The sequence below is a fragment of the Ciconia boyciana genome, chromosome 7, assembly GCF_034638445.1.
Source record: "Ciconia boyciana chromosome 7, ASM3463844v1, whole genome shotgun sequence".
NCBI classification, from domain to species: Eukaryota; Metazoa; Chordata; class Aves; order Ciconiiformes; family Ciconiidae; genus Ciconia; species Ciconia boyciana.
In genome coordinates this window covers 30,905,639-30,915,990 of record NC_132940.1, presented here as the reverse complement: position 1 = coordinate 30,915,990, position 10,352 = coordinate 30,905,639, and the positions used below count along the sequence as shown (strand labels likewise).

The 10,352-nt window shown below is 66.3% G+C and overlaps 1 protein-coding gene across 5 annotated transcripts; it reads left to right on the top strand.

Moving 5' to 3' along the window:
* The first annotated feature begins 1,201 nt into the window (after positions 1-1,201).
* On the top strand, positions 1,202-9,915 carry KIAA1614 (KIAA1614 ortholog). Of its 5 annotated transcripts, XM_072868299.1 has the most exons (11): positions 1,308-1,378; positions 2,096-2,713; positions 3,365-3,428; positions 4,701-4,853; positions 5,562-5,715; positions 6,067-6,820; positions 6,897-7,023; positions 7,720-7,963; positions 8,501-8,619; positions 8,766-8,950; positions 9,296-9,915. In XM_072868299.1, exons 2-11 carry the CDS (start codon positions 2,101-2,103, stop codon positions 9,487-9,489), a joined length of 2,607 nt encoding a protein of 868 aa, XP_072724400.1. In that variant the 5' UTR covers positions 1,308-1,378; positions 2,096-2,100; the 3' UTR covers positions 9,490-9,915. The 5 variants fall into 5 exon arrangements, with proteins under 5 accessions (XP_072724397.1, XP_072724400.1, XP_072724398.1 ...); XM_072868296.1 differs by lacking the exon at positions 1,308-1,378 and adding an exon at positions 1,202-1,277 and having other exon boundaries at positions 5,562-6,820; XM_072868297.1 differs by having other exon boundaries at positions 5,562-6,820; positions 7,759-7,963.
* The last annotated feature ends 437 nt before the right edge of the window (positions 9,916-10,352 follow it).

Sequence of the window (10,352 nt, the reverse complement as noted above, 5' to 3'; positions counted from 1 at the left end):
CTGGGCTTTCCCACCCAAACCTGCCAGCTGTCCCCTCCTGCCTGCGAGCAGCTGGGGGAAGGTGCTCGGTCTGTCCCCCACAGAGCAAGCAGTCATCCCTGCTGCCGGTCAGCACCGATGCCACTGTGAGCACAGCCAGCCCCTGCGGGGAAGGAAGCCCGCGGGCTCAGTCTTGGCCGTGATGGGGGTGCCGGGGCCACTGGGGTGGTGGGGGATGTTTTAAGAAGATGAAAGTGATTTCTTGCTGCTTATGCTGGCGGGGGCCAGTGTGGCCGGAGCTGGGAGGATTAAAACAATTTCATAATCCTGGTGATTTCCTTTTGATCGGGATTATGAAACCAATCACAAATATCAAAAGCCGCGGCTTAAAGCGGCAGTCAGAGCCGAGCCGGGACACCCATGGCCCCCACAGCACCCCTCCTGTCCCCTGGGGACGGCGGCCCCCGTGCCTCCAGGTGAGTGGTCGCCCACCTGGGACTCTCCTCCTGCGTGATGGGTTTTGTGGGGTCTTGGGGGAGGAGGGCAGGGGATGGGGTTTCAGTGTGGGTGGCTCTGGGGGGTGGCTGTTGCACACTGGTTTTAGGGATGATGATAGATGGATATACCACGCTCAGCTCCCCCCAGATCCCCCGTCCTCCCACCTCAAGGTGCTTGGTCTGGAGCTGTTGGCCTCGGCTTGCCGTGGGGCCCAGGCAGGATTTGGCCTCCAGGAAAGCAGGAAAATTTAGCACATCTGCAAACGTGATGCTCGCAGGAGGGTGCCTAAACGCGGCAGGCTTTGCTGCTGGTCTCAAGGCTGTTGGAGAAAACACCCCCACCCCGGCGGGACCACCCTCTCCATCCTTTTTGCCCTCCCGAAGCCCCAGCCCCTGGTGTGGGCCGGACCCCTCCGTGAGGTGGGTGAGGTGCTCCCCCCGGCAGGCCCGGGCAGGGGGGCTGGCTTCGCTCCCTGCTCGCCGCCCCAGCCCGCGGCCCAGACAAAGGACATTCCTGAGAGCCGGCCAAGGCAGCCGGGCTTCCCTCTGTCCTGGCGCGGGTCCCCGGTCCCCCCATGCTGCCCCTCGGGGCACCCGCCAGCCCCCGCGGGGACAGCCGCTTCGGCTTCGGGCTCGGTGCAAGATTTGGCCGGGTGCCCGGCGTGGGGTGCGCGCTTCGGGGGCGCGCGGAGGAGGAGGAGGCGGCGGCGGCGGCCCGGGCGGGAGGCAGGGCTGGCTGCGGCCCCACGGCCCAGCCAAGCGGCTGAGCTCCGGCTTGGCTGAAGGGGCCGGGATTTGCTGGTTTGCCTTTTTTTTTTTTTTTTTTTTGCCCTCCCCTGCTTCCTTCCCTTCTTCCGCCTTCTTCTCCCTCTTCCCAGCCCGCTCCTGATGCTGCTCCGGGGGTAAGGACAGCCCTGGCCTCCCGTCCCACCGCTGCTCTGTCCCGGCAGCGGGGATGGGCGATGGGCCCCGGGGTGGGTGCCGCGGGGATGCTCCCGCAGCCTCGGCCGTGGGGAGGCTCCTCTAGGGGTGCCAGCAGGGACGGGATGCTCCGGCGGGGTGCAGGGGGGCAGCGGCACCCGGGTGCCACTGGGACCACGAAGCTGGTGCAGGACGGGTGACACGTGTGACCCCGGGGGCGGGTGTCTCTCTGGTGGCACCGTTGTCGAGTTGCATCTGGGCGGGATTTCTGGGGAGTTTTGGGGCCCTGGTTTGGCTCAGAGAGCGCCAGTTCCCTCCGGAGCATCTTGCTGGGTGCCCCCGGGCACCCAAAACAGCACGAGCAGGCACCCGTGCTCCTGCTCAGCCCCAGGCCGCCCACTTTGGAGAACCATCACTGCCCCGTTCCCCCTGCTCCAGAGCGACGCTGGTGCGGTGTCAGTGCTGAGGGTGGGTGGCCTCGTGCCGTGCCACGTCCCTGTCCCCTTCCCCACCGGGCTGTGCACCGCAGTGGCTTTGCGTGCCTTTGCCCCCACCCTGGGCACGGGCATTTCTGCTGCTGCTGTCTGCGGTGCCTTGGGCAGGCACAGGGCATGCTGCTTGCAGGAGCTGCCAAGGTGGGAGGAGGGTGAGGGCAGCATGGGGGCTTGCCCACCCTCCCCTGGGTTTTCTCCCCGCAGGGCGCATGGAGGGGGGCTCTCCCGCTGAGACGCGGCAGGTGCTGCGGCCCCCCAAGCAGCACGGCCAAGCCCCCGCCCCGCTGGAGCACCCCGAGGCTTCCCGTGGCCCCCACGCCATCCTGGAGAGCAAGGTGAAGGCGCTGAAGGAGAAACGGGGGGCCGGCTGGCCGGGAACCCCCTCGGCCACCCCTGAGCGCCCCTCGCCCAAGAAGTCCCGGCCCCGGCGAGGGAAGCTGGGGATGGACGTGGCAGCGGTGGAGCCGCGGGCTCAGCTCCGCACCTACTTGACGGACGGGCTGCTGGACAGTGGGGAGCCTGCGGCCGGTGGTCCCCCGACACCCCACACCGGCACCCCGGGGCTCTGGCGGGTGCCAGCACCCAGGGGAGATGTGCTGGGAGGCACCGAGCTTCCCCGGGACAAGGGTGGTGGGTCCCAGGGCTCTGCCTCCCCCCATGAGACAGCCCCCCTGGAAGAAGAGGCACGAACCCTGCCGCAGGACTTGGGGGGTCCCTCTGTGTCCCCCACCTCAGCGGAGGGCTGGGAGAGGCTCTCGCTGGCTGAGCGGGTGGAGAGGAACCGGCGGCTGCTGCAGGAGGTGCTGGGCCTCGCCACAGCTGGTGCGTATTCTGGGCAGGTGGAGGCTGTTTCGGCAGAGCCAGGGGGAGCGGGAAGGAAAAACTTTGGGGCAAAGGGGGGGTCCTCAGTGCCATCCTCCAGCCTCCCACGCTGTGGGTGCAGCTCGGTGCTGGTTCACATCCCGGGGCTGCCCCATCCCCCACAGGTGCTGCACCCCCTTCACCGGCAGCTGTAGGAGATGCCCACAAACAAAATGGGGTACCGCTTCACCGGGGTGCTCCAGCTGCTGCTGGTCCCCTCCGGCGTCCTGGTGAAGAATTTCGCTGCTAAAAGCAAGAGCAAGAAACCCACTTTCTGGGGCACTCGAGGTCTGTGGGCATCATCTTCCCTTTGCAAGCTGCCACCAGAAAAGGAAATTCATTTTTCCTTAGAAAGCGTTTGCCCTAACAACCCCGAGATCCCCATCCCCGTGGGCACACCCCACGCCGGGTGGTGTTACCCCACGTCCTGCTCCCCTGGGGCCCCTGCGGAGCCAAGCAGCTGGGGTGCCCTGTAGGGAATTAGCCCCAAAAAGGGTGTTTGTTAGGACGGGCTGAGCCGTGGGGCTGGGGGTACGGGGGTGCTATTGAGGGGGGCAGGGGTGGGGTCTGCAGTCCAGCCAGGCTGACGCCTTTCCCTGCCCTGCCTTTCAGAGATGCTAGCGAGTGATGGGGACTGGGACTCGGGGGTCTCGCTGCAGGACGCCGAGGGCTGCAGGTAGGTCTGTCCCAGCGTGGTGGTGGGGGGAACATTTCCCTCTTTCCCCTCCCTAGTCTTGTATTTTAAATGCACCCTGTGAAGCAGTGCTGGGGCTTGGCCGGGCTCTGGGGGAGGGCTGTGGGGCAGCTGGCGGGGGGAGTGTGCATGGGCTCCGGCCATGCTTCGGTGCGAGCGGGGCAGGAGGGTCAGGCCGAGCTGGGTGTCCATGTGGTGCTTGGGCATGGGGGGTTCCCGCTGGGACCCCAAGTGGGAAGGGAGCTGGGAAGTGGATGGGACAGAAATTTGCTCCAGGTGCTTAAGAGGATCGAGGCGGCAGGCATGTGTAATCTTGTTGGCCTAATGATAAACCTTAGAGATATGGACTAAAAATACAGAGGCGGGACAGGCAGGTGAGCTGGGCGGCAGCGCGCGGGCTGGGAAGCAGGGCTGGGGGCTTGGGGGCTGCATGGGGGAAGCAAGTGAGTGGGGAAGACCCCCCCTGTATTGTGGTTACTGGTTCTGCTCCGCTCCGGTGGCTGGGGTTGATCGGTGACAGTCGGGTGCAATGCTGAGAGCCAGGTATGCCATGCTCCCTGCAAGTGGGGGCAGCCGAAACCCGGGGGGGGGAGCCTGGACCCCCCATGGCCTTGCACGGGGGGCTTTCCTGGGGGCTGGCGTGCACCCACCCTCCTGCCGTGAAGAGGTTAAGGCCAGTCTCCCCGAAGTGACTGCCAAAGCTGATTATTTTAATCAGGGGGATTAGGGCCATGGCCAACAGGGAAGGCAGCGCTGGAGCAGGGCTGTGCCCTCCCATAGCTGACGGATCCCCCACCCTGCAGCCGACGGGGCCAGGGGGTGCGAGGGAAGACCCCCTGCAAGGAAGGGAAGGCAGCCAGGTCAGGGGGTCATCCCAAACCTACCTGTGTTCACATCGCCGCGGGATTTACACTGGCGGGGATCGGAGGCAGTGCCTGCCTCAGTTTCCCCATCCACATCCGAGACGCCCGTGGTGCAAAGCACTGCCTCGGCTGAGCCGGTGCCCGAGCTGTGCGGGTGCTGGGCCTCCCCCCAAAGCATCACTGGTGTGGGGTGCGACCCCCCTCCTCCCACCTGGCACTGGGGGGGTACAGGGGCTCCCGCCTGGCTGTCCCCTGGCGTGGCAGCCAGCCCGCTGGTGAATGGAGGCCAGGCCCCTTTTTTCTCAGGGCAGAGCAGCCTCATCGTCACTGTTAAACCACATCTAATCCCTGTTATTTTTTCCTAATCCCCCTCCCTGCTGCGGGGCTGCAGGGCCTTTGTCCCCGGGCAGGAGCTCGAGCTGAGCCCACGGCACGAGCAGGCCAAGCAGCTGCTGCAGCGTGCCCGCATGAAGGCTCGGACGAACCCCCTGCGCGCCAGCCACGACATCCTCCTCCTCCCCGCTGCCGCTGCCCCGCACCCCAGGTCAGTGCCAGCCCTGCGGGCTGCATCCTGCCTCCCCCCTGCCGCCGCCTCGGTGCTCTCGGGGGTGTATCTGGATTTGGTGCATGTGCAGAGCATGCATACGTGTGCAAAGCATGGGAGCGTGTGTGTGCAGAGCGTGCAGAGCGTGCACCCGTGTGTGCAGAGCCAGGGTCTGACCTGCCGCATGCAGCCCTGTACCCCTGCGTGAGCAATCCTCTGCTCGCAGGAACGTCCCCCTGCCTGCGTGAAGTCTTTGCAGCATAATATTTGGGGGTGTTTAATGTGTTTTATGATAATGCGGAGGCATTAATGGTGTGCTCCCGGCTGTCTTGGGAGGATCGTGTTTCCCAGCTGATGCGGAGTGCCTCCCTGGAGGAGGCTTGGCGCTGCATGGCTGTACCAAAGCCGCGGCTTGCCGTCTGTGCCAGGTCATGTGCAATTCGGTGTTCCCGGACTGATTAACCACGCACCACGGTGCAGGGGAAAGGTGATGGAGGTGGGGCTGTGGCAGCAGGGCATGGCCGCAGCCTCTCACCGTTCCAGCTTTGGGCAGCCCGGGCATAGGGCTGGAGGGGAGCGGGGCCACATGGAGCATCGGGTGGACTTCCCTCCTGCCCGTCTTGCATCTCCTGCGCTGGGTTCTCCCCCTCCCACCTAAGGGAACCAGACAGCCCTTGCAGCTTGTCTGTCTGTCTGTCCCCATGCCAGGGAGCCCAGTGGGAGGCCGAGCATCGCCCCGCGGGACGGCGGGAGCCTGAGCGACTCGTCGAGTGGGGAGTCGAGCTGCGGGTGGCCCCAGCGGCCCCGGGGACCCTCCCCGTCCCGCGTCCGCTTCGAGGATGAGTCGGCCCGTGACGCCGAGGTGCGGTACCTAGAGCGGCTGCAGCTGCGGCACCGGCGGGCACTGGGCTCGGCGCTCTCCTCGCCGGAGCCGGCCGGCGGTGGGCAGCCGGGGGACAGGGCCAGCCGGCCCAAAGCCCGGAGCAGCGACCTCGTGGCTGGGGGCAAGTGCAGCGCCTGCGGCTCCTTCCTTGGTGCCACCGCCAGCCAGGGTGCGGGTTCGTCCGCAGCAACCGACGCGGTTGAAAGCAGCCCTGCGGCACAAGGAAGCATCCCAGGGGATAGCGGGGGGTCGAACGCTGCGCAAACGGAGCCCAAAACCAGGGCTCTGGGCCCCCGGGGGTCCCCGCTGTGGATCCTCCCCTCCCGACAGCGCATCCATACTGAGAAAATCAAGGAGACGTACATTGGGGATGTCACGTACATCGACGAGGTGGACTCAGCCCTGGAGAGCACCGACACCTCTGATGGCTGCCGGACAGACAGTGAGGAGGCAGGACCCCGCAGCCCCCACCCGCGGGGGCACCGGGACCCCCGGGCTCGTGGGCACAGGGCCCCCCGTGCTGCCCCGCAGCTGGAGGCAAGGGCTGGGAAGGAGACGTGTGCGGCCAGCGGTGGCCCCTGCGCAGGGGACGGGGGCTCAGGTGACACCTCAAGCCGGCCGGGGGCTGTTTGCCCCCCACTGCTGGGGAGAGCTGGCAGCCGGGAGGAGGAGGACCGCCGCCGGCATCCGGGGGACAGCGGGGGGGTGGGAAATGCCGCTTGTCCCCCACAGCAGCCCAGTGAGCCCCTGGAGCCCTTCTCACAGCCAGGGGCTGCCACCCCAATGCTGGGCACCCACCTCCCCGCTCCCCCCTCCACCAAAAAGGCCTGCTCCCAGGTGCCTTGCAGAAAAGCCCTCTTCTCTGGTGGCAGCCGCCGGGCATCAAGCCAAGGAGCCCGAGGCCCAGAGCCCGATGGTGGGAGCGCTGCATCCCCCCAGCCCGGGGGAATGGCAGGGCCGGGGGAGCAGCGGGGTCCCTGCAGCCCCAGGTGGCTCCCGGGGAGCCATCTCCGTGCCTTGTCCACCAACAACTGCAACAACACCCACAGCCAGGTCGGGCAGGATGCCCCGGGGATGGGCAGAGGTAAGAGACCCACACACAGGGGTGCCCGGGGGGTCCCCAATGAGGCGGGGACATGACTGTCTCACTGTGGCTACAGGGGCACCGTCGCAGCCCGCTGCTGGCCCAGCTGCCCCCGTGCCCCAGGAGGCTGCTCGTCCCCCCGGGGAAGCTGCTGGGACGCCCGGAGTGCAGCAACGGCACCTGGGCAGGAGCACGGCACATGGGTGAGTGAGAGGCCTCTGGCATCCTGCACCGCGCGGTGGGTGCTGCATCCCTCAGCATCCCTCCTTGGCACAGCGGGACGCTGCCAAGCTGGGCCCCCCAGGGCTTCCCGGTGGGACCATGCCTTTTGGTGCTGGAAACCTCAGTCCAGGGGTGACGATTTTGCACACGAGTGTGTTCAAATGGGTTGGGGGGAGCTGCGTTTCACCCTGCATCTAGTTCCGCACAGGGTGTTGCAGCAATGCGGCAGCAGGCAGCCTTGGAGGGGTTTTGCTTTAGTGCCAGGTCTTCCCTTTTGGGGGATGATCAGCCGCTAAACAGAGGCTGCCTTGGGGCTTGCCAAACACAAACCTGCTAGACCTGCGCCCAGGTGCAGCATGTCTCAGCCTGGCAGGAGGTTTCGGAGGTGGCACTGGGTTTTTCAAGTCCCTTGGCAGGATGTGATCCCTTTGGGCAGAGAGCAGGGGAGGTCTGAAAGGTGTTAAACCCCTGAAAGTATGGGGAAAATGGGTAGAGAGCCCTTCAGGTCTCTTCAGCCTGTGAAGCCATGCCTTGCTCATGCTGGGTTACTGCTGCGGGGAGGTGGCTGCAGCCCAATCTCACTGTGCACCCCAATTTCACCGTGCTGTGGCTCTCAAGGCTGCCAAGGTGGGTGCAGGATGCACGCCGAGGCAGCTGCCAGTCATGCTCCCCACCAGGCACGTCGTGGATGACCATCATCGTCCCTCTCTATCCAGGGAGCCGGGTCGGCCGGTGAGTCGCAAGGGCAGCAGCGCGTCGGCGTCAGGGCTGAAGAAGCTCCTGTGCAGCCTGAGCCAGAGCACCAAGCAGCGCCTGGGCCGCTTCCGCTGCTATAGCATGGAGCAGCTCCCGGCCCCTGGTGGCACCCCCCCGGACGGCCCTGGCATGAAGAAGTCTCCCTCCCTGCAGTCCCTGCGGCTGGTGAGCCCAAAAGTTCCCCCCCATGGGCTGGATGTCTGTGGGGAGACCGGAGGGTCCCACAAGAGGAGGGGTGCTGGGCTTGGGTGAAGCATTCCTGAGCATTGCTTTATGGCCCCAGCAGTCCTGGGGGGGTGTGGGGGGCACATGCCATCCTGAACCTGCTGGGTTTGAAAAGCCCGGAGCCAAAAGGGGAGTGGGAGGGGGAAGGAGGGACTGAAGGGGGGTGGAAGAGCGGATTTGGGGAGGGGAAATGGGGTAACTTGGTTCTGGGTCACGGCTTGTGTGTCCCAGCCAGCTGAGCAGCAAGGCGCCTCTGCAAGAAACCCTGCTTTTTGGGCCTGGGTTTGTCCTGGCCCCCAGCAGAGGACACTGGCTTATCCCTCCTCAGCAGTGGTTTGGGGAGGGCACCGGTGGGGGAACAGGGGGGTGCGGGATGCCCCCATGCCCCCTGCTCCCTGGGCATGTTGGCAGGGGAAGGGCTGTGGTGCCGCACAGTGTTCACAGTCATCCCCATCTCAACCAGGTGCTTTTCCCCAGGTGTCACCGTCACCCTTCTGCCAGCCCCGAAAAGCCACCTCTGTCCAGAGCCTGCAGCCCCTCCTGGGCAAGGCGCCCCGCGCCAGCGCCTACCTCCTGCCCCAGACCACGGCCGACAGGTAGGATGGGGCCCGGCACGTCCCTGCGAAGGCTGTTTCGGGGTGCTCAGCCACATGCGGCGGCTCAGTGCAGCCGGGGACCCCATCACCCGGTCCCCAGCAGCTTCCCGGGGTCCCCGCTCACCCCGTCTCCCCTCTCCCTGCAGGAAGGGGGGCTTGGGGCTGCGGCGCTCGCTGAGCGTGGAGGACATCGGGGCGCCCGGCCGGCTGCGTGCAGTGGGGCGCGTGGTGGAGGTCTTCCCCGATGGCACCAGCCAGCTGGAGCTGCAGCGACCCCCCCATGGCGCCTTTGGGTTTTGTGTCACCTCTGGGCACGGCCGGCCCGACACAGGTACAGTGGGGTAGTCCCAAAGTGTGACACGAACCTCAGGGGTGGCACGGCACAGCCCCTCCGTAGCGGCTCTCGTCCCTCCCCAGGAGTGAGCTTGGGGAGGGGTGGAGGGGGCTGCTCCATCGCCGCTGAGCCCCAAAGGGGTGATGATGGATGAGGGGGGTGCTGCCACGTGTGGCTTTGGCCACACACAGTCCCGTGTGTCCATCAGCCCTTGGCTTGGGACATGCAGCCGGTCCCAAAGGCCATTTATAGTGAATTTGTTGCTGTGCACCCCAGAGGGCACAGCCCTGGTCATGGGGTGCAGGGTGGGGGGGGTTCACCCACCCCTGTCCCTCTCTGCAGGCATCTACGTGCAGGAGATGGCGGACGCCGGCACGGCCAAGCTGTACGCAGGGCTCCTGGGCGTGGGGGACGAGATCCTACAGGTCAACGGTGCGGCCGTCTCGGGGCTGGGGCTGGCCCGCATCCGCGAGCTGCTGCTCCGGGCAGACACCCTGTCCCTCCGCGTGCTCAGGCACCGCCCGGCACCCCGGTAGCCCCGGCACGGCTCCCGGAAAACCCAGCGGGAGGAGGATGATGTCCCACTGACGTCCCGGGATGCTGCAGGAAGGCATGGCGTGGACCACGCTGCCCCATGGTGCCAGGACCCGTCCTGGTCTGGTGTCACACTTGGCTCCCTGCTGCGGTGGGGGCAGGCCGGTTTCCCAGCCCCGGGAGGCAGAACGGGACCAAGGACCCCCCAGACGGTGTCCAGTGTCTCCAGGAGCTGCCCCAAGTGTGGGGACAGTCCAGCCCTGCCATTGAGCCAGGGTGGGTCTGTCCTGGTGGGCACTGGGGTGCCCAGTGTGGGGATGCCCCGTCCCTGCATCCCCAGGAGATGCGGGGTTCCCTGCCACCGCCGGAAACCTGCGCCCGAGGGCTGGTGGGTTTCTTTTAAATTATTTCAAACTGCAATATATATATATATGTAATCACAAAACACGGTGCCCTTGGCTTGTGGGTGGCACAGAGGGGCTGGGGGGGGGGGGTGACACTTGGCCAAGGGACAGGATGTGCCCCAGCCCCAGGATCGTGGGGCTGCTGGTGGATGCGGGAGCCGGGGATGGGTCTGGGTGCTGGGGAGCGTGTGGGTGCCTTCACGTGGGGCTGAGCCCCCCGGGGCTGGCATAACCGCAGCGGGCGGCTTGTCTGGGGCGCTGAACGTGTGCGTGGGCTGCGGGGTGGCAGGGGGTGGCATGGCCGGGACAGGCAGAGCTGGGCTGCTGTCAGCTGAGGGCAGGAGGAGCTCTTCAGGCCCGAGGACCCATTTGGTCTGTGGGGTGGGGAAATGGGGACAGGGCAGGGGGGCATTCTCAGGGGACAATGCTCCCTGGAAAGCTGTGCTGGGGGGCTCCCCGTT

Excerpts from the sequence above, each read along its gene's own strand:
- KIAA1614 (XM_072868296.1), top strand. The coding sequence starts at position 2,101 with ATGGAGGGGGGCTCTCCCGCTGAGACGCGGCAGGTGCTGCGGCCCCCC. Across the intron at positions 4,854-5,561 it reads GCCGCTGCCCCGCACCCCAG|GGAGCCCAGTGGGAGGCCGA; the intron begins GTCAGTGCCAGC and ends TCCCCATGCCAG. Across the intron at positions 7,964-8,500 it reads CCCTGCAGTCCCTGCGGCTG|GTGTCACCGTCACCCTTCTG; the intron begins GTGAGCCCAAAA and ends GCTTTTCCCCAG.